Consider the following 20,314-nt stretch of genomic DNA (forward strand, 5'->3'; position numbering starts at 1 on the left):
GTGACTCAAGGTCATTGCCTCTTTTTTTAAGTAGCAACTTTATTGAGAGATGGTTCACATACCATTCACCCATTTAAAGTGTGTGATTCAGAGGCTTTTAGTGTATCCACATAGTGGGGCAGCCTGCGCCACAGCCATTAGACTGTCTTCATCAGCTCAGGAGGAGACTGCAAACCTCTCAGCGCCCGCCCAAGCTCCTCCCCCAGCCCTGGCAGCCACTCATCTTTCTGTCTCTGTGGATGTGCCAAATCTGGACATTCAGTAAATGTGAAATAATATTATGGGTGGCCTTTTGTGTCTGGTTCCTTCCACTGAGTGTGTTTTCAAGGTTCATTCCACTGTAGCCTGTGGCATTGCTTTGTGCCTCTGAGTCATAGGCCACTGTGTGGATGGATTATGTGGTGTTTATCTGTCATCCGTTGATAGGCACTGAGCTGTGCCACTTTTTGCCTGATATGAATAATGTTACCACAAACACTCACATTCAAGCTTTTGTGTGGACATGTGTGTTAATTCCCCTGGTTGTATGTCCACACGTAGAATTGCTGGTCCACACAGTGACTCTGTAATTAATGTTTTGAGGGACTGCCACCCTGACACACACACACTCAGCAACACTGTTCACACTCTCATCAGTCAGGCATGAGGGTCCACAACCCGCCAGCATCATCAGCACCTGACTGTCCCCTCGCTGTCTTAGTGGGTGTGAGGTGGAATTGTGCTTGGTTGTTTGTTGACCAGTGATGTTGAGCATCCTTCTGAGTGTGTCTTCTCTGGAGATGTCTAGTCAGACCTCTGCCCCGTATGAAGCTGGGTCACAGCATGATCTTTTTATCATGGGATATGTGACCTAAACACACTTTTCCCATTCTGTGATTGTCTCCATCTCCATGGTCGTCCTGCCTTGATGAAGTCCAGGTCTCCATTCTGTTGTTGTGCCTTCCGTGTCATATCCAAGAACCTGTGACCCATCTCAGATCACACAGGTCTTCTTCTAAGAGTCTGTAGTTTTAGCCCTAACGTTTAGGTCACTGATCCCCTTGAATGTCTCTTATCTGGGAGGTGGGACCCTGCAGCCCTGGGAGCCTGTGACTCTCACACCTCAGCCCTGAAGCACCCTCCTTAGGGTGGGCAACCCACATGGTTCTGAGTTGAGCTGTCATCTGTGACTTCGTTGCTGTCCTGGGGCGTGTTGTGACTTAGGTGGGCAGGACAGGAGAGGACAGGACCAGCCGGGGCTACCATGTTGCTCTGGGCAGGTGCTCTGGCTCCCAGGACTAGGCCGGGCTTTCCAAGGCTGGACAGCAGGTAGCGGGACTGTCAGGAAGTTCATTGCCCTCCTTCTCCTAAGCCTGCCCTGGGTTAGTCTCTAAACGGCTCTTGTGTCTCCTGTGTGTCACCTCTCTCCAGGTGCAGACCTGACTGTCACTGAAGCCAGCAGCTCCGACAGCCGAGGAGAGAGGGCTGAGCTCTACGCACACGTCGAGGAGGGGCTCCTGGGGGGAGAGGCCAGCTACCTGGGCCCACCCCTCACCCCGGAGAAGGATGATGCTCTGCACCAGGTGACCGCCGTGGCCAACCTGCGCGCAGCGCTCATGAGTAAGAACAGCCTGCTGTCCCTCAAGGCCGACGTGCTGGGGGACGATGGCCCCCTGCTGTTCGAGTACCTGCCCAAAGGTGCCCACTCACTGTCGCGTAAGTGCAGGCCCTGGTGGGTCGCTCTGCTTTGCTTTGGTTTTGATGGTTAAGAGTTTTGAGTCTCGGACTGAGGATGGGATGGTGTGGACGGCAGCTGCCTTCTGACCTCCCACCTTCAGGAGGGGTAAGGCTGTGTCCCAGCCTAAATTGGCCTCTCAGGTTACACAGGCACCGCCGGGTCACAGGGGCACCGCTGGGCGCTTGTCTTAGAGCGAGGAGGGTGTTTATGTAGTTGTCAGGGCAACAGGAGGGGTCAGTCAGATACTCCTGGGATTTTGGAACTCGAGGCATCTCACACTAAAACCTGAAACTTGCTCACGAGTAATAGACCTGGATCCCTAGCCTCATCTGAGTCACAGAGGCTTGGCAGGGAGGCACAGGGTCTTTGTGTACCCAAGACGGGATCTGGCTCCCTCTGGCGGCTCCTCTGTTCTACCTTTGTGCCGGGCTGCCCTGCATGGGGAGACGGAGGAGCCATGAGCTGATGGGGAAAGTCAGATCATCTCCATACCTGTTTTCGCCAGACCACGTGGGGCACACGTGCATATTTACACGGAGCTGCGTGTTGTGTTTAGAGTGTGTCTCTGGCCGAATTCCAAATGCTGGATCTCCGCCATGGATCCATGGGTGTGGCTCTTACTGCTGGCGAACTCAACCAGATTCCTCTTCTGGCAGGACAGGAGAACAGTCAACTTTCGGTGTTAAAACCCTCCAGGGGCTGCTTGGTGCGAGCAGCCTTCTGTGGTCATGCACTCATCATGGCTGTGGTGGCCATTGTGGGCCTGGGTGTGGTGTACACTCGGCATTTGGTATGAGCTGGTGCTCAACCAAGCATGGGGAGGAGGCAGGCCATTTCTCTCCATGGGAGAGGGGCACCCCCAAACAGACAGTGCTGAGTTGGAGGTGTGAGAGGCCCCATTCTGGGTGGTCAGGGTCCGAGTATGTGTGATGAATGGTGCTGACCTGTCAGTCCCTGACGACTGAATGAAGTGAGGGAAAGCTTGCCAGCTGTCCTTGACGTTGGGGATTTGGGGAGCATGTCTGTGTTAATTTTTACACTGCTTTAAAAACAATACTTTTATAACTTTGTTTTCATACACACACAATATTCTCTGGGCTTTTGGGTTGCATGAGTAGTGATGCGAACTGTGGTGCCTAATAAACACTGCCAGTGGAAAATCATGTCGGCGTTCTCTTTATTTCCATGAACTTACTCAAGCACCACTGCAGGTGATGGGACTTGAGGCGCAGAGTCAGACCTGGGCTCAGCATCTCACAGGCGGTGGCAAGCGATTGACCGTTGGGCTCGTGTTACAAACGTTTTTAGGTCTCAGTTTACACATCTGAAAAATGGGGGTGGGTAGCACCACTGACACAGCTGCTGTGACTTTAAAACAAAATAGCATTTTGAAAACATCAGACACATTGCGGGTAGAGTGTGTGCAATCAATGCTCCAACACACTGGTCCCTGTCCCCTCTCCAGTGTGAAAGCGTCCTTGTTGGCAGAAATTGCCAGGTTCATCAGGACCCCAGGGTGTTGGGACGGTCAGAGAGACAGTGACAGGACATGGGGCCTCTGAAATTCAGGGTAGGAGTGTCCACTGTTGGAGGAGATGGCGGTCAGGCTCTGGGTAGCAGGTGTGTGGGCTGGGATGTGGCTGATATGTGCCCTCGAGGTGCAATGGGGCCCCACACTCCTCACCACATCACTGTGATCACCCTTCCACATTGCAAGGATCAGACATCAGTCTTCTTGGATGCTCTTGCACTGTAGGGCAGGGGCCCTTATGACATTCAGGTACTCCATTGTCCCAGATGAGGCCCATCTGGCTTTGTTGTTGGGAATGACTTTGGAATGGGGAGAAATGATTTGCTGTGCTTTTTCTCTGTGTCTGGTTCTGCAGCCTTCCCCTCAGTGTGAACCCTGTCCCAGAGGCCTCCTGTGAGGTTGCTCCAGGAACCAGGCAGCAGATGGGGTCAGAGGGTGCATCTGGCTCAAAGGCGTGTGTCCCACCCTTATGGCCTAGCAGGGGCCTAGTGCTGTGTAAACTCCACTCCAGTCTCAGCTGCCCTGGGCAGTCTCTACCCTCTCCCACTCTCTGAGGTCCTCCATCCTGTGTCACCCCCAGGAGGGGCTGGGCTGTCACCCCTACCTCCACACCCCTTGCAGGGTGGCAAGGTTGTGAGGTTGTGAGGGTGGTGGCTGCCCCTTGGGTCCAGGCCTCACATGGTGGTTTTTTCTTCTCAGATCTTTCTCTCCTGGGTGGGTCATGGCCTACTACTCTGTGCTTAGTACATCTTGGAACTGTGTTCAGGTGGCAGCCCCTGCACTCTGGCGTGGTTTGCAGCATGACCACTCATTGCTGTGGTCGCTCACGTCTCGCTGCACTTGGGGTGGCGGAGAGCTGAGGTTGGAGTCCCATCTTCATCTATTTTTAGTGCACCTGTGACTAATTCCAGGTGAACACAGCAATTGGGCTTTTGTTATTTCTATTCTGTTTTAACATCCTAAATTTTCTACTTTTCTCATAAGAATTTACCCTTTTGTTGTCCATAAATAAAGTCTAGAGGTTGGCAGCCCCTCTCGCTGGTTGGGCTGGGAGCTAGATGACTTGGGCTGCATGTAGGGATCCAGACCCCTGCCCAGCGGGCAGAGAGGCTGTAGAACTTGGTGGGGGAATGGACTATTTTAAAACTATTTTTCCCTTTTTTTACATTTTTTGCAGAGACAGGGTCTTGCTGTGTTGCCCAGACTGGTCTCAAACTCCTAGGCTCAGTAACCCTCCTGTCTCAGCCTTCCAAAGCACTGGCATTACAGGTATGAGCCACTGAGCCCAGCTGCTAAAACATTTTCTGACACTCTGAATGACATCAATCTGTTTCTGGGCATCCACTGAAGTGAATAATAGAAACAGCTGAGAAAAATACCCTTTATTTTACAAAATATTTGACCCCTACTTTAGGTACCTCTTCCCAAGTGATGGTCCTGACCCTTCTTGAGATGTGGACTGGCACCGGCGCCTGCATCCCAGCGGCTGTGTGAAGCTGATGTGTGATCAGACGGCCCCGTCGGCAGGCCCTGCCTTTGGGTCACTTGCTGTGGGTCATCCTATACCATGGCGCGCGTCGGTATTCACCACACAGTCTGCCGACCCTTTTGTGTGTGGACTTGTTGGGGGACTCAGCTCTGAGTCCTTGGTGTTTGTGGACTGAGGGGTTCATTCACAGGTGCTTCTAAATGCTTGAGGAAGGCCCACAGGCCTCAGCACACCGCCTCTCCTCTTTCTCTCCAGAGCGCTCTTGGTGTGTGTGCATATCCGCTGCTCTTGGTGGGGCCTGGGCTGCACTGTGTGGGGCAAGGGCTGGGCCGGACAAGTGGGACCCTCCTGTGCACCCATCTGTGGTGTGGCCCCCTTGTCCTGCAGTTCTGGAAACACCCCTGAGCCCAGGTGCCCATAAGCTCTCGTGCCGTGTCCTCCAGGGCAGTCACACCATGCACCTGGGAAACACCATGTACCCACTGAGGTGTGAAGACAGCCTCCATCAGGTGGGCCTTTGTACCTTCCTTCCCAGGGGTGCCCTGGAAAGCGGGCTTGGAAGGTAGTAAGACCCCCGCTGCGGGTCTGGGGCCCATGGTCCTGGGCTGGCCTGGCCCTGTGTTCGGGCTTTGCTGTGTGTCATGCCTCATGACCCCCACGTGCTGGTTGCCAGTGACTGGCGTTTTCATCAGTGTTATCTCTGGCATGCCCCATCAAGCACACATCCCAGTGACATGTGTGGCGTTGAGAAACCAGACAGCAATGCCAGCATCCTCAGCGAAGTGTCTGATGGGGCTTTGTGGTATGGGGGTGTGGTGTGGGGACTCCAGCCTGGCCTGGTCCTCCTTGGTCACGAACTCACTGTGGTGGTATAACCACAGTCTAGTCATGGCAATTGTAAACAAGAATGAGATTGTAGTAACCGAGTTTTAAATGTAGAGAACCGGTAAATATGCAGGCAGTGTGCCAACAGTATGCAGCAGCCGATACTCGGAGGGACTTTCGGGAAGGTTCTGGAACATTCCAGAAAAACTGAAATGGCTTACTTGTTTTCCTAGGACTAATAGCATTGGCTTGGCTGTTAAGCTTAACAGCTGGTGGTTCCCTTTCTAGATCATCAGTCTTTTGACTTCACCGTAAGAGGACTTTGCATATTGCTCATTTGGATTCCATTTAATTTGCCTCTCTCTTACTTTTGTTACTTTTCCACAGCTGGCTAACATCCGCCGTTCATAGTCAGGGTTCACCAAACAGGAACCATGGAAAGTGTCATTTTTGGCTCAGAACATGGCTGTTTCCGAGTTGTTTGTGGGTGACACTGAGCTGTGGTGGGTGGTGCATGCACCGCTTTCAAGGGCCGGGAAGTGTCACCATAGAACACGGGGACTGTGGAACAAGCTGCAAGAGAACCAGCCAGCTGGCACAGAGGGCTGAGCCCCCAAGAGGCTGTGGCGCCACTCAACGCAGTGATACCAAAAGCATGGGGCACACCATCCTAAGGAAAGAGTCAAGATCCCCACCCTTCCTACGGGGGCACATGCCAAGTTCCCACCGGTTCTCTCGGGGAGGGACACTTCCCCATCGCAGCTATTGGTGGCATTGGCTGTGGTCCAGGCACCTTGTGGAGAAGAATTGTGGCTGCTCTTGCTTTGGTTGCGGCTTAGAGACTCTTCTCCATGGTATTTAGAAAAGGAACCAAGGACTCCAACTCGATGCTGGAACTTTAAACTGTTTCTGAGTAAGAGGTGCCGCTGGTGGGAATGTTTCTGCACTTCCAGAGGAACATCCGGGCGGGCGCTGGCCAGAGGTGGTGTCTCATGGGGTGCGTACTCTGCTTCCTGTGCCAACACCGTGTTGCTCCTGGGAGAGGGACCCTGCCCCAGACGAGTCATGTGCGGAGACCCTGGCGTTGGGGTTGGCACCCACACGTCTGCCGCCAGCGAGACCCTGGCATCACCACCACTGCGCACCGCTCCCTGGGAAGATCGATGGTGCTTCTGGAACTCTCTAAAGCCCCGCGGTGGCTGTGCGTTCCGGGGGTGAGACTCCTTTCCTGTGTTCCCAGGGCCCGAGTCACTCATGGGGGACCCTGGTAGCAGAGTGGAAGGCCTTCCACCCGCCTCCCCCAGAGCCACGGGATGGTCTCTGGGGACCCGCCAGACCCAGCCTGGGGCGTTCTTGCCACCTCCCACAACCCAGGTAAGACACGAAGGCGGCCAGCCACGTGGGGCAGCCAGGCCAATGTGTGGGCACACTGTGCCTGTGACATCATGTGCCAGTGGCTGTGTCCAGGTGAGCCTGGAGCCTCTGCTAAGGTTCTTGGCGCCTGTCTCTCCTCTTCCAACTCAGCCAGTTGCAGGGAAAGCCCATCTTGGCCTCTGACGACATCAGCCTTTGCAGCAATAGCTGACCCATTCCCATAGCACCGTGTTGTGTGACATTCAAGTGGTTTTTATATTTAAATTAAAATGTTTCTCTGAACTTTCCCTGAGAAGTTTTTACCCTAATGTAAAGACATCTGATTTGTGTGGCAGTTGAGTAAAAACACTGTTTCCCAGAACTGAGTGCTGGTCTCTGGCTGGGCTGCCCCACACCAGGTCACTGTGTGCATCTGGCCATCCCTGACTCGGAGACCACTGCCCCAGCCCGAGCCCCACAGGGTGCGGACGGGAGACAGGTTCTCCTTCCCGTTCCCAGGGAGCAGGGCTGCTTATCTAAAGAAATGTCTCTGAGGCTCAGTTACCTCCCTGAAGAAAAAGATTCTTTAGAAAAAGCTGAACCACATATTTTAGATTTTGAAGTTAATTAATTTGCTCTTCCTACGAGTCATTTCTAACAGGGCAGTTTTGGTGGGGGGGGGTGTTGGTGTTCTGTTCATGCAGATTTCTCTTCTGCATGTCTGTTCATTGAGAATTAATTATAGCTTTCCTTTCCAGATGGCCGAGACGGGTTGTCTTAGTAGCGATTGGACAGTGTCCCAGGTGAGTAAGAGGCGGCAGAACATGTCGGCTCTAGAAGTCTTGCCTGATTTTATCCCGTCCCACGTCTGTAACTCATCTGTCTCTGGTTCTAGATTGACACCTCGTGGCGTGGCGTCCTGGGCTGAGCTGTCCTCTTCTGTTGCTGGCTTGAGCTGGCATCTGGGTGGCTTTCTGCAGGGGCTGTGGCCTGTCCAGGATACCCAAGGAGGCCTGGATGGACTCACCCAGCCCAGGGTGGCCAGTGCTGGGGCGGCCTGGCCTGGCCTAGAGCTCCTTGAGTGCAACAGCTGTACTTGAAGTCAGTGAAGGAGCCCACAAAGAAAATGTCCCCGTGGAAACAGAAGGACGGCTCTCCTGCTTGCCATGGCTTGGGACAGAACTGACTGGGTGCCTTTTGTCCACATTGGAGCCAGCATTCCCTCTTCCTTGATACTGCTGCCGGGCTTTGGTGTTCAGGTCCAGGTGGCATCTGGGTCAGCCTGCCCAGGTGTAAGAATGTTCAAGTGTGTAGATGCAGGCAGGGAACTGGGTGACTGGAAGGCCATGTTGGGGCAGGAATGGCCTGTGGGGAACTGGGACTGGGGGCCAGTGTGTATCATAACTGTGGTCACTTCTCAAATCCTCTGCCAGCTGCCAGGTGAAGGCATTCTAGCATCCAGCCAGCCAATGGGCAGGTGGGCCACCATCCACTAGGAGTGCAGCCAAGTGGCTCTGACCCAGTCACTCTCTAGAAAGATCTGAGTGACAAAGCCTGCCTGACGTCCTTGGTGTATGCGCCTGTGTGTGCATGTCCCACCAAGTGTTGATACAGAATTACCAAAAACCACTCTTCTTTTCAGAAAGAATGCCTGGTGTTTGCTATGGGCTATCTTTGTTGGACGCGTTGGGTTCAGTGTCAGCTTGTTAATTCACAGCAGGTGGCTATGGGCTTGGTGGGTTCCAGGGACCTGGGGCAAGCACAGGTGGGCCCAGGAGGGAGACAGACACCCTCATTCCATTACAGGCGGGTCTGGGATAATCAAATGTGGCATCTAGTGGAGTGGGCAAGTGTCTGGGAAAGGTGCTTCTCGATAGGATACCCTTCTCCACAACCTGGAGGGCAGCCCTGGCTCCCTCCCAGGCCAGCCCCACATCACCACAACCTGCCCCGTTTTCCAGTGCTTGCCAGTTGGTAAAATCTTTATGATCATGAAGTGAGTTTCTGAAGGTGGAGAAAAGTTAGAGTTTTAGGAAGACTCAGGATATTATTCCCAAAGATGACCGCACTCTCTAGTGGTGTCTGCATGAGTCAGAAGACCAGTCAACCCAGGTCAACCCCTTCTGAGCCAACAGAGACCTTGTTAGTTTATGTAAGTGCCTATTTGAGTTGAATGTCATTTCCAGAGAAAAAGCAGCTTTTCTTTTCTTTTGCATTGGTCATAATGGGACCTTTCAGCTGTTAGGTCTCAAAGGTTATTTGTCCAAACCTGGTCACGGTAACAGGAGAAACACATGGCACCTGGTGTGTGATGGTTCCACGTATGGGTTCTGCGTTTGCGGGCTAGGGGTGCCATGCACTGTTAACAAGAGAGAGACATCAGAAGCCAGATAGCTGCGGTGCCTTTTGTGTCCCAGGGTGGGTGGCAGGTGGGTCCAACAGGGAGAGTCGTCGTTTTGGGTCAACAAGGAGGGCTGTGTTGTGGAGGTTCTCTTGGTGCCGTTGTGCTGAAATGGTTTGGTTAAATTCTGAAAACAATTAAAAAATTGTAGATAAGTTCTATGGAACCTGAAAGAACTGGGCTCATGGCAGACGGCAAGATGATAAAGAGTGTTAGAAGCATTTTGAGGATGGACATTGCCTGATTTCATTCTTACCTCTAACATTGTTTCCCCTAAAACTACATGGGCACTCAACAAAGGAAATTTTCAGCAAGTTCATTTAAATACTTCATCTCTTATATTTTGTTAAACTTTCTGTTGAAATACTTCATTGAAATACTGTGGCCTGTAAACCCAGCACTTTGGGAAGCTGAGGCAAGAGGATTGCTGAGCTCAGGGGTTCAAGACCATCTGGGCAACTTAGTGAGACCTCATCTCTACAATAAATCAAAAAATAAGCTAGGCATGGTAATGCGCACCTGTAGTTCCAGCTACTTGGAAGGCTGAGGTGAAAGGATAGACTGAACCCAGCAGGTTGAGGCTGCAATGGCTGTGAGCATGTCACTGTACTCCAGCCTGGGCGATGGGTGATGGAGTGAGACTCCAACTCAAAAAAAAAAAGAAAGAAAAGAAAGAAATACTGTGGCTTGGGGGTTGACTACAAAGAGTTTTAAAAATGTGTCAATATGTAACAATCTTTCTTGGAAAAGAATTTCATAATAAAAGGTCGATTTTTTCGTTAGGTATATTTACAGCCACAAAACTTGTTCTATGTCTACAAATTCATTTTGGGCTTCTTGGCATATTATGAATGGGTGGCCTCAGAAACTTGGCTGTCAGTACAACAGTAACTGGGTGTCTGTGTGTGTGTTTATAGAAAGTAAGACTTCCACTCACTTGGGGAATATTAACTTATTAATTTTGACTACATTTAAAATAAATAATGCAGGCCGGGCTCGGTGGCTCAGCCTGTAATCCCAGTATTTTGGGAGGCCAAGACGAATGGATTGCCTGAACCTGTGGGCTCGAGACCAGCCTGGGCAACCTGACGAGACTTCGTCTCTACAATAAATCAAAAATTGACTGGATGCAGTAGTGTGCACCTGTAGTTCCAGGTACTTGAAAGGCTGAGGTCAAAGGATCACCTGAGTCCAGCAGATCGATACTTGGGTAGCCATGAGCATGTCACTGCACTCTAGCCTGGGGGACAGAATGAGACTTCAACTCAAAATAAAATTTTTTTAAATAAAATAAATAATGCAGCTTGGTGGCTCACACCTATAATCCCAGCACTTTAGGAGGCCAAGGTAGGAGGATTGCATGAGCCCAGAAGTTTTAGACCAGAATGGGCAGCAAAGCAGGACCTCATCTCTACAAAAAAAAAAAAAATTTTCATCTGAGTGCCTGTATAGTCCCAGCTGCTCAGAAGGCTGAGGCAGAAGGATTACCTGAACCCAGAAGATCGAGACTGCAGTGAGCCATGATCATGCCACTGCACTGGGCAACAGAGTGAGATCCTGACCCCCTGCAAAAAAAAAATATATATATGTGTGTGTGTGTGTGTGTGTGTGTGTGTGTGTGTGTGTGTGTGTGTCCTGATTATTGTCAGGTGCTAAGGAAAAGGCATTAATTAATTATTTAATTAATTTAAAAAATTTTTTTGAGTTGGAGTTTCACTCTTGTCTCCCAGGCTGGAGTACGGTGGCATGCTCACGGCCACCGCAGCCTCGACCTGCTGGGCTCTGGTGATCCTTCCACTTCAGCCTTCCAAGTAGCTGGAACTACAGATGCACACCACTATGCCTGGCTAGTTTTTTGTGATTTTATTGTAGAGATGAGGTATCACCAAATTGCTCAGGTTGGTCTCAAACCCCTGGACTCAGGCAATCCTCTTGCCTTGGCTTCCCAAAGTGCTGGGATTACAGGCTGAGCCACTGCATCTGACCGCATTAATATATTTTAAGGAGGATTTGTTTTGAAGAAAACTTTTTAAACTTCCAGTTTCAGCCATGACTAACTTGTTTTGAAAACTATTTGAAAGGCTTGACAAAACAAAAACCAAAACAAGAAACCACATGCATGTGCATGTGCACACGCAAACGTGCACGTGTGTTCGCACGCAAACGTGCACGTGTGTGCGCGCGCGCACACACACACACACACACACACACACACACACACACACACACCCTGAAGGGTGACCAGTGCAGGACGAAGGCTGTGGTCCCTGAGGCAGGGAAGGACAAAGACAAGCTGCACCTCACCCCAACTGTGTCTCCGGCGTTTTTTCGAAACTGTAGAGCAGGAAACAGAAGCTAAGCAGAAAGCAGCTGTATTTTTGTGCTATGGGTATGGAGGTTGTTCATCAAGGCAGCCAGAGTAGCTGGGACTTGAGGGACAAAATCTCAAAAAGCAAGAAACCAGAGAGAAAGAGTCCCTAAATCTTCAGACAAACCCTCTAGCCTCTGAAACACATCACACACACACACACACACACACACAGAGCAACACTGTGAGAATCCCAGCAGGAACAGCACTGGGCAGAGGCTATGTTGCACAGCTGAAGTCTACACTGTGGTGCTCACTAGGACACAAGATGGGAGCCAAGCCCAGGCAAGGGGAAGGGAGGGAAACACTCTAGGTTTAAGATGAGACCCCAGGCCGGGCTCGATGGCTCAGGCTGTAATCCTAGAGCTTTGGGAGGCTGAGGTGAGTGGATTGCCTAAGTCCATGGGTTCGAGACCTACCTGGGCAACTTGACGAGACCCCATCTCTATAATAAATAAATAAATAAGCCGAGCGTGGTAGCACATGCCTATGTTTCTGGCTACTTGGAAGACTGAGGCGGAAGGATCGCCAGAGCCCAGCAGGCCAAGGCTGCGGTGGCTGGGAGCATGCCACTGCGCTCCAGTCTGGGTGACGGAGTGAGACTCCAACTCAAAAAAAAAAAAAAAAAGAAAGAAAGAAAGAAAAGAAAAGATGAGACCCCAGAGGGACCACACTCCCTGGGACTACAACAAAGTAAGTCTCACTCCCTGGGACTACCCAAAACCTGAATAAGGGCAGCACTAAAAGCTAAAATGAAGCCTCTACAAGGACAATGTAATTCTCCAGAATCTGTCTGCTTGCCAGAGACAAAAATATATCACAACCTTAACTATCTTTGGAAAAAGGTGACATTGTCCGAAGTGTATCTACTGTTCATTCACCATATCTACCATCTAATAGGAAGTTACATTGTGTTCCAAATGACAGGACTAAATGACTAAAACCAACCTGGAAACACAGATATTGCAGTTAATCAGACAGAGACTCAATGATATCTATAGCTAACATATTCAAGAAAATTGAGCACATGATGGACAAACTAGATTAAAAACATGTAGACTTTTAAGAGAATTAGAATGTACAAAAAAGAATAAAGTGGAAACTTTGGAACTGAAAATACAATATCTGAAATTAGGACTTCTCTGGATAGGCCAGTAGTGGTTGGGGACAGAATAGAAGGTGGGGTCAGAGAACTGGAAGGTAGATCCATAGGAAATACTTATGCTACAGCTCAGAGGGAAACAAAAAGAATGGGGGAAAAGACAAAGAGACATGTGGAACTCCTTGAAAGTGTTTAATGTATGTGTATTGGAGCTCTAGAATGGGAGAGGAGAGAATATGAAGCAGACACAATATCTAAAGAGACAGTAGCTAAGAGTGTTCCAAAACTGATGAAAGACATTATCCCACAAATTCAGGAATCTCAGTGAATTCAATGCAGAATGAATACCAAACCAACTAAAACAACAACAAGCTGGGCTCGGTGGCTCAGCCTGTAATCCTGCGCCTTTGGGAGGCGGAGGTGAGTGGATTTGCCTGAGCCCGTGGGCTCGAGACCCACCCGCCTTGGCATGCGAGACTTCATCTCTACAATAAATCAAAAAATTAGCTGGGCATGGTAGCGCATGCCTGTAATTTTGGCTACTCGGAAGGCTGAGGCGGAGGGATCGCTGGAGCCCAGTGGGTCAAGGCTGCAGTGGATGAGAGCGGCCACTGCACTCCAGTCTGGGCGATAGAGTGAGACTCCAACTCAAAAAAAGAAAAACAACAACAACAACAACAAATGTAGGCACATTATAGTGAAACTCTTGAAACCAAAAACACAAAGAAATCTTAAAACCAGCCAGAGAAAAATGCTTAATATTTAGAGGGGCAAAAACAAGACTAATGACTGACTTTTCAACAGAAACTAGCAGACAATGAATGACATCTTCGAGATGCTTGAAGGAAAAAGTTGGTAACCAGAAATTCTATACCCAGCAAAAACATTCTTTCCAATATAAGGCTATAGAAAACATGACCAAGAAAAGTCACTGCCAGATGGCAAGAAGTATGAAAAAGTGTCTTTCAGGCTAAAGAAAAAGTGTCCCAGATGAAAGCACAGAAATGAAGGAATAAAAAGTCCTGAAAGGGTAACTGTGGGGGTAATGTAAAAGAAACTTGAGTGTTTAAAGTAACATGTATACTCTTTGTAGGGTTTTAACATAATTAGGAGTAAAATATATAGCATGTAGTAATAGCATGCAGGGGTGGGGGATAGATGAGGGTTAGCTGTTGTGTGGTTCTTGCATCTTTTGCATAGTGACCATGATTTGTGACTAAAGTCAGGCACGGTGGCTCACGCCTATAACACCAGCACTTTGAAAGACCAAGGTGGAAGGATTACTTGAGACCAGGAATTCAAGGCTGGAGTGAGATATAATTGTGCCACTGCACACCAGCCTCAATGACAGAGAGATACCTTGTCTCTAAATAAATAAGCGAATAAATAAAATTAAAAAAAGAAAGATGAACTAAACAAGCACTTACCTAAAGAAAGTCAGTATAGCAATTTTAATACTGAAGTAAACTTTGAGGGAATTGCATGATGAACAAGAGGGAATTGCATGATGAAAAAGGGTCTGTTCAGGAGTAAATATTACACTCCTAAGTGTGTATACTTCTAACAGCTCAGTGTTAAAATATGTGATCTAAAAGTCCGAAGTACTTAAAAGAGAGATAGACAAGTCCACAATTATAATTGGGGATTTTTTCTTTTTCTTTTTTTTTTTTTTTGAGTTGGAATCTCACTCTGTCGCCCAGACTGGAGTGCAGTGACCGCTCCCGGCCACTGCAGCCTCGACCTGCTGGGTTCCGGTGATCCTTCCGCCTCAGCCTTCCGAATAGCCGGAATTACAGGCATGCGCTACCATGCCCGGTTGATTTTTTTATTTATTGTGGAGATGAGGTCTCGCTGCCCAGGTGGGTCTCGAACCCGCGGGCTCAGGCAATCCACTCACCTCAGCCTCCCAAAGGTGCGGGATTACAGGCTGAGCCACCGAGCCCGGCTTAATTGGGGATTTTAAAACATTCTTCTTTCAGTAGTTGATAGGACAGCAAGCAAAATCTCAGTAAGGATAGAAAAGATCTGAACACAGTTTTCTTCTTCTTTTTTTTTTTTTTTTTTGAGTTGGAGTCTCACCCTGTCGCCCAGGCTGGAGTGCAGTGGCATGCTCCTGGCCACTGCAGCCTCGACCTGCTAGACTCAGGTGATCCTTCCACCTCTGCCTTCCAAGTAGCCAGAACTACAGGCATGTGCTACCACACCCAACTAATTTTTTGATTTATTGTAGAGACGAGGTCTCACCATGTTGCCCAGGCTAGTCTCAAACCCCCGGGCTCAGGCAATCCTCTCGCCTGGGCTTCCCAAAGTGCTGGGGATTATAGGCTTGAGCTACTGCACCCAGCACAGTTTTCAAATGTTAAGTTAACCATGAATTCCTGAGGCAACCTGTCTGGTCACAAGCTGTTATTCTTTTTCTGTATCATTAGATTCAACTTGCTAATGTTTTGTTTGAGAGTCTTGCATCTAAGTTCACACATATATTGGCCTCTAACAATACAGCCCAATTTGAACATTATACCAAACAAGTGCAGAGTATTCCAAATGTACAAGAAACATTTAAAAAAATAAACCAGTGCCATAAAGTAAGTCCAACAAATATCAAAGGACTGAAATCATATAGAATATGTTTTTGACTTTAGCGAAATGAAGTTGGAGATCAGTAGGAGGAAGACACTGGAATATATCCAAATGCATGTAAGTCAAGCAACATACTTTGACATAATCCACAAATCAAAGAATAAGTCATGTGGGAAAGTATATCAGAACTTTTAGGCCACATCTAAAGCAGTGTTTAAGGAAAGTTTATAGCTTTAATTGCACTTGTTAGGAAAGAAAGAATGATTCTAAATTTCTATGTTAAGAAGTGAGAAAAAATAGCACATTAAACCTAAAGAAAGTAGTTTACACCAAGAACTAGTCCAGTGGGGGGTGGGAGAGACCTAAAGAAAGTAGAAGGGATGAAGAGTAGATACCAACAAAATAGAGAGTAGACCTGCACAAAAAGAGAGGAAAGTATGAATTACCAGTAAAAGTTATAAAGAGAGATCACTACTACAGAGCCTACAGATACTGGAAAGATTATAAGAGCACATTATGCACAACTTTATGCCAATACATTTGACAAGTTGGAGGGAATGAGTACATTTCTTGAAAAACACAATGGACCAAAACTGAAGCAAAAAGAGAAACTCTCAATAGTTTTGTGATCTGAGGAAATTGAATTAATACCTGTAAAATCCTCTCATAGAGAAAGTGCCAGGGTCCAATGGCTTCACTCATTAATTCTTCAAATGTTAATGGAAGAAATGTCAGCTCTATACAAACTTCCAGAGACTAGAAAAAGGGAACACTTTGCAGCCTGCCAGGTGAGGCTGGCATTGCCTCAATCCCAGAACCTGGCAAGGCATTACCAGAAAGAAAAACTGTAGGCACTATCACTCAGCACAGATGTGCAACTATTAGATACTAGCAAATTGAATCCAGTGATAGCACATGGTCAGGTGGGCTTATTCCAGGAACTCAAGGTCAAGTCAGCATTTGGAAATCCATCTGTGTAATTCACCACATTAGCAGAATAAAGGAGAAAAACCCCTATCATCCCCTCAATAAATACAGAAAACACTTTTGATAAAATGCAGTAGCATTCATGATAAAAATTCTGGGCAAACTTGGGGTAGAAAGAAATGTTTTTAATCTGATAAAAGGTATCTATAAAAATAATAGTTGACATCATGGTTAATATGAAATAATGACGACTTTGCCTCTGAGTTTGGGGACAAGATGAGCATGGCCACCATCACTGTTTACGTTCAGCGTTGACTGGAGATCTTGTGCATGTATAGGGTGGCACATGAGAGCCAGCACCTTCTAGTTCGAGCGTCCCTTGCCCCTAAGCCCCACCCCCATCCTAAGCAATGCACTAAGGTAATTAAAGGAGCCAAGGGAGTCAAGATTAGAAAGGAATAAGTAAATCTTTCACTGTTTGCAGATGACATGATTATGCTATATAGTAATTAAAAGACTCTAGAAGCCATTCGATTTAATAAGTGAATTTACCAAAAATACTGAATATGGAGTCAATATGCAAAAGTCCACCATATTTCAGTATGTTAACAACAAACAGACCTGGGGTGGTGGCTCACACCTGTAATCCCACACTTTGGAAGGTGGAGACAGGAGAACTACCTGAGCCCAGGGGTTCAAGACAGCCTGGACAACTTGGCAAGACCTCATTTCTACAATAAATCAAAAAATTAGCTGGGTTTGGTGGCACGTGCCTGGAGTTCCAGCTACTTGGAAGGCTAAGGCAGAAGGATCACCTGAGCCCAGCAGGTTGAGGCTGTGTGGTTGTGAGTGTGCCACTGTGCTTCAGTCTGGATGGCAGAGTGAGACTTCAACTCAAAAATAAAAAAAAATTCATTTACAGGACATCAAATGCTTGGAAATAAATCAAACAAAAAATATGCAAGACCTCTACAGAAAACTATAAAATATTACTGAGAGAAATTAAAGAAGATATAAATAAATGGAGGAATATACTATGTTCATGGAATGGGAGACTCACTACTGTTAAGATGTCAAATCTCTTCAAATTGATATGTAGATTCAATGCAATCCCTATTAAAATCCTAGCTGAGGGGTGTGTGTGTGTGTGTGTGAATTGATTGACTTTTAAATATGTCTGGAAATGCAAAGGATCCAGGATAGTGATCTGAGGGTCCCTGGGATTTGTCTTAGTTGGGTGTGTCAAGGTACAAAGACACAGAGATGACTGTCACAAGGAAGAATTTTCTTATATTCACAGATTCCTAGGAGTACAAGGCACACTGTCCCATGCAGAGCTGCTGCAGGAGGAGGCTGAGGGGTGGGGCAGAGGGCAGGGGGCAGGAAGAGGGTAGTGCAGGCCAGAGCTGGGTTGAGGTTTCTGTGGGAAGGAATGGACGGGGTTTAGCATTGGCTTGAATGACTTCAGCAGGTCTGGACGTGGGCTGTCTCTTGTCCAGTCCCAAGCCCTGGGGTGATTAGAGAAGGGACTATATGCTCTGAGGTGAAGCCCTTAGGGAGGTGGTGGGGGGTGTGGCTCTGGCTGGTTGTTTTGCATACAAAAAGTAAATCAGCTGGCACAGTGGCTCATGCCTTGTAATTCCAGCACTTTGGGAGCTGGAGACTAGAGGATTGCCTGAGCCCACGAGTTCAAGTTCAAGACCAGCCTGGGCAACATGGCGAGCCATTGTCTCTACAATAAATAAAAAATTAGCCAGGGGTGGTGGCGCATGCCTGTAGTTCCAGCTACTTGGAAGGCTGAGGTGGAAGAATCACCTGAGCCCAGCAGATCAAGGCTGCAGTGACTGTGAAAGTGCTACTGCACTCCAGCCTAGGTAACAGAGTGAGACTCTTACTAAAAAAAGAAAAAGAAAAATCATTTGTTATCTCTAGGAATTGGTCATCCCTGGGAGGGGAAGTCCCTCTAAGGTGGTCAGGATGCCTGTGGAGGAGTCAAGAGCATCAGAATACAGGACAAGAAAGCTGGGGTTAACAGACAGCTGAGCTGCTCTTGAAGAGGAAGGAGGAGGCCAGAGGACTGGCATAGCAGATACCAAGCCTTGTAGGGCTGCAGGGGTGGAGGCTTGGGGTATCTGTGCAGGGATAGAGGAGCAGATGGTGATGTGTGACATACCATGGTCACCCCTGCAGTTCAGTGGGGGATGAGGGCTTTCCAGTACATCATGCTGAGTGAATTGGACATCTGCATGGAGAAAAAAATGAGCCTTGACCTCTGCTCCTCACCAAGCACGAAAGTTAATTTGAGATGAATCATAAGCCTTTGAAAAACTGTTGGGCAATATCTGCTAAAGTCAAACATGTGAATACCATGTGATCCAGACATCCTTTCTCGGGCCTATGTCCTGCAGAAATGAGAGCTGATGCCACTGAGACATGTGTGAGAGCTGTTTGAGTACCACTGCTCAGTAGGTCCAAACTGGCATCCACAGAATGGATGCATTGAGGTGTAACGTACCATGGAGTACTACACAGCAACTAACAAGAACAGACACTGCTCTGGGCAGCAGCATGGGTACCATGGGTGAAGCCAGCATGGCCTGTAAGCCCACATACATGCAGCCCCAGAACAGCTAAACAAGTGTGTGGTGATCCAGGCAGGGCAGCTGCGGCCTTTGGGGGCGCCAAGGGGCTCTTGGTAGGCTGCTGGGGATGTGCGTGCCTTGGACATACCATAAGTGGTTCTATGTGGGCGTGGGCGTAGATCAGATTCACTTAGCCATATGTCTATGCTACCTGCACTTTATGCAAGGCTAAAAACTTTTTTGAAAATAATTTGAGCTGGTCGCAGTGGTTTACGCTTATAATCCCAGCACTTTGAGAGGTGGAGGTGAGAGGATAGCCTAAGTCCAGGGGTTCAAGGCCAACCTGGGCAACTTGGCAAGACATCTAGATTATTTGATTCTAGAATAAATCAAAAAATTAGCCGGGTGTGGTGGTGAGCATCTGTGGTTCCAGCTACTTGGAAGGCTGAGGTGGAAGGATCGTCTGAGCCCAGCAGGTTGAGTCTGCAGTGGCTGTGAGCATGCCACTGCACTCCAGCCTGGGTGACAGAGTGAGACTCCAACTCAAAAAAAAAAATTGGACACATTATAATTCCACCAAATTCTAACACAAAGCAAGCGACAGCTCAGGAACTCTGTAAATGGAAAAACAGTGTATGGTGCCTGCGTGGATTCATTCTGAAATGCGTGGAAGAGCACTTTGAAAATTATGCTCAGGCCTGGATGTTAAATATCCAGATGAGTTGGTGGCTGAGGCCAGAGCGGCCCACGTACCCTCTGGAAGGCGCCTCCTTCCCTCTGAACACACAGCCCACCTGCCAGTATCTTTGGTTCCCTGGTGGTTTCTGGTCATTGTGGACTCTGTTAGGAAGAGGTTCTGGAATGTTCTTGTATACAGTGGCTTACGTAGGACTTCAGGTGCTCCCACGGTTGGGGAGTGTCTGAGGGGTCTGAGCCCCTGCTTTGCCCAGAGTTTGCAGGAAAGCCTCCAGTTGGGTGTGAGTTCCAGCAATTGTCCCAGATGTTCCTGAGCTTCATGTTCTGGGTGGCCTGCTGCTACGGGTTCTTCACTTGGAAGCTGGCCTTTTCCTCATGAGGACACTTGACTCTTGGCTACTCTTAAGATGGATCGGCAGAGTGCCTGTTCTCATGTAATGATCTTTATGCACTTTCATTTGTTTTAATGACTCTTATCATATGGATTTTTAAGGCTTGATTAGTGTTGATGGGAATGAAACTATGTGATGTTGAAGCTATTCTAAGATGTGTAGACTGTAAACCACAAATACATTGTGGAAGATGTTTCCAATGAGAAATTATTTTAATAATAATAGTGGGGCCGGGCTCAGTCTGTAATCCCGCGCTTTGGGAGGCCGAGGTGAGTGAATTGCCTGAACCTGCGGGTTCGAGACCTACCTGGGCAACTTGGCGAGATCTCATCTCTACAATAAATCAAAAAA

The 20,314-nt window shown here is 48.3% G+C and overlaps 1 protein-coding gene across 1 annotated transcript in view; it reads left to right on the forward strand.

Annotated features, from left to right (window-relative positions):
* ZBTB46 (zinc finger and BTB domain containing 46) overlaps positions 1–20,314 on the forward strand; it is a 63,854-nt gene that overhangs the window by 31,911 nt on the left and 11,629 nt on the right. Inside the window, exon 4 of the mRNA XM_021713231.1 lies at positions 1,411–1,695. Coding sequence (XP_021568906.1) covers positions 1,411–1,695 — 285 coding nt within the window. The remainder of the gene's footprint in view (positions 1–1,410; positions 1,696–20,314) is intronic.

Source organism: Carlito syrichta, unplaced genomic scaffold (genome assembly GCF_000164805.1).
Source record: "Carlito syrichta isolate Samal-C Ts95f unplaced genomic scaffold, Tarsius_syrichta-2.0.1 Scaffold304348, whole genome shotgun sequence".
Lineage (NCBI taxonomy): Eukaryota > Metazoa > Chordata > Mammalia > Primates > Tarsiidae > Carlito > Carlito syrichta.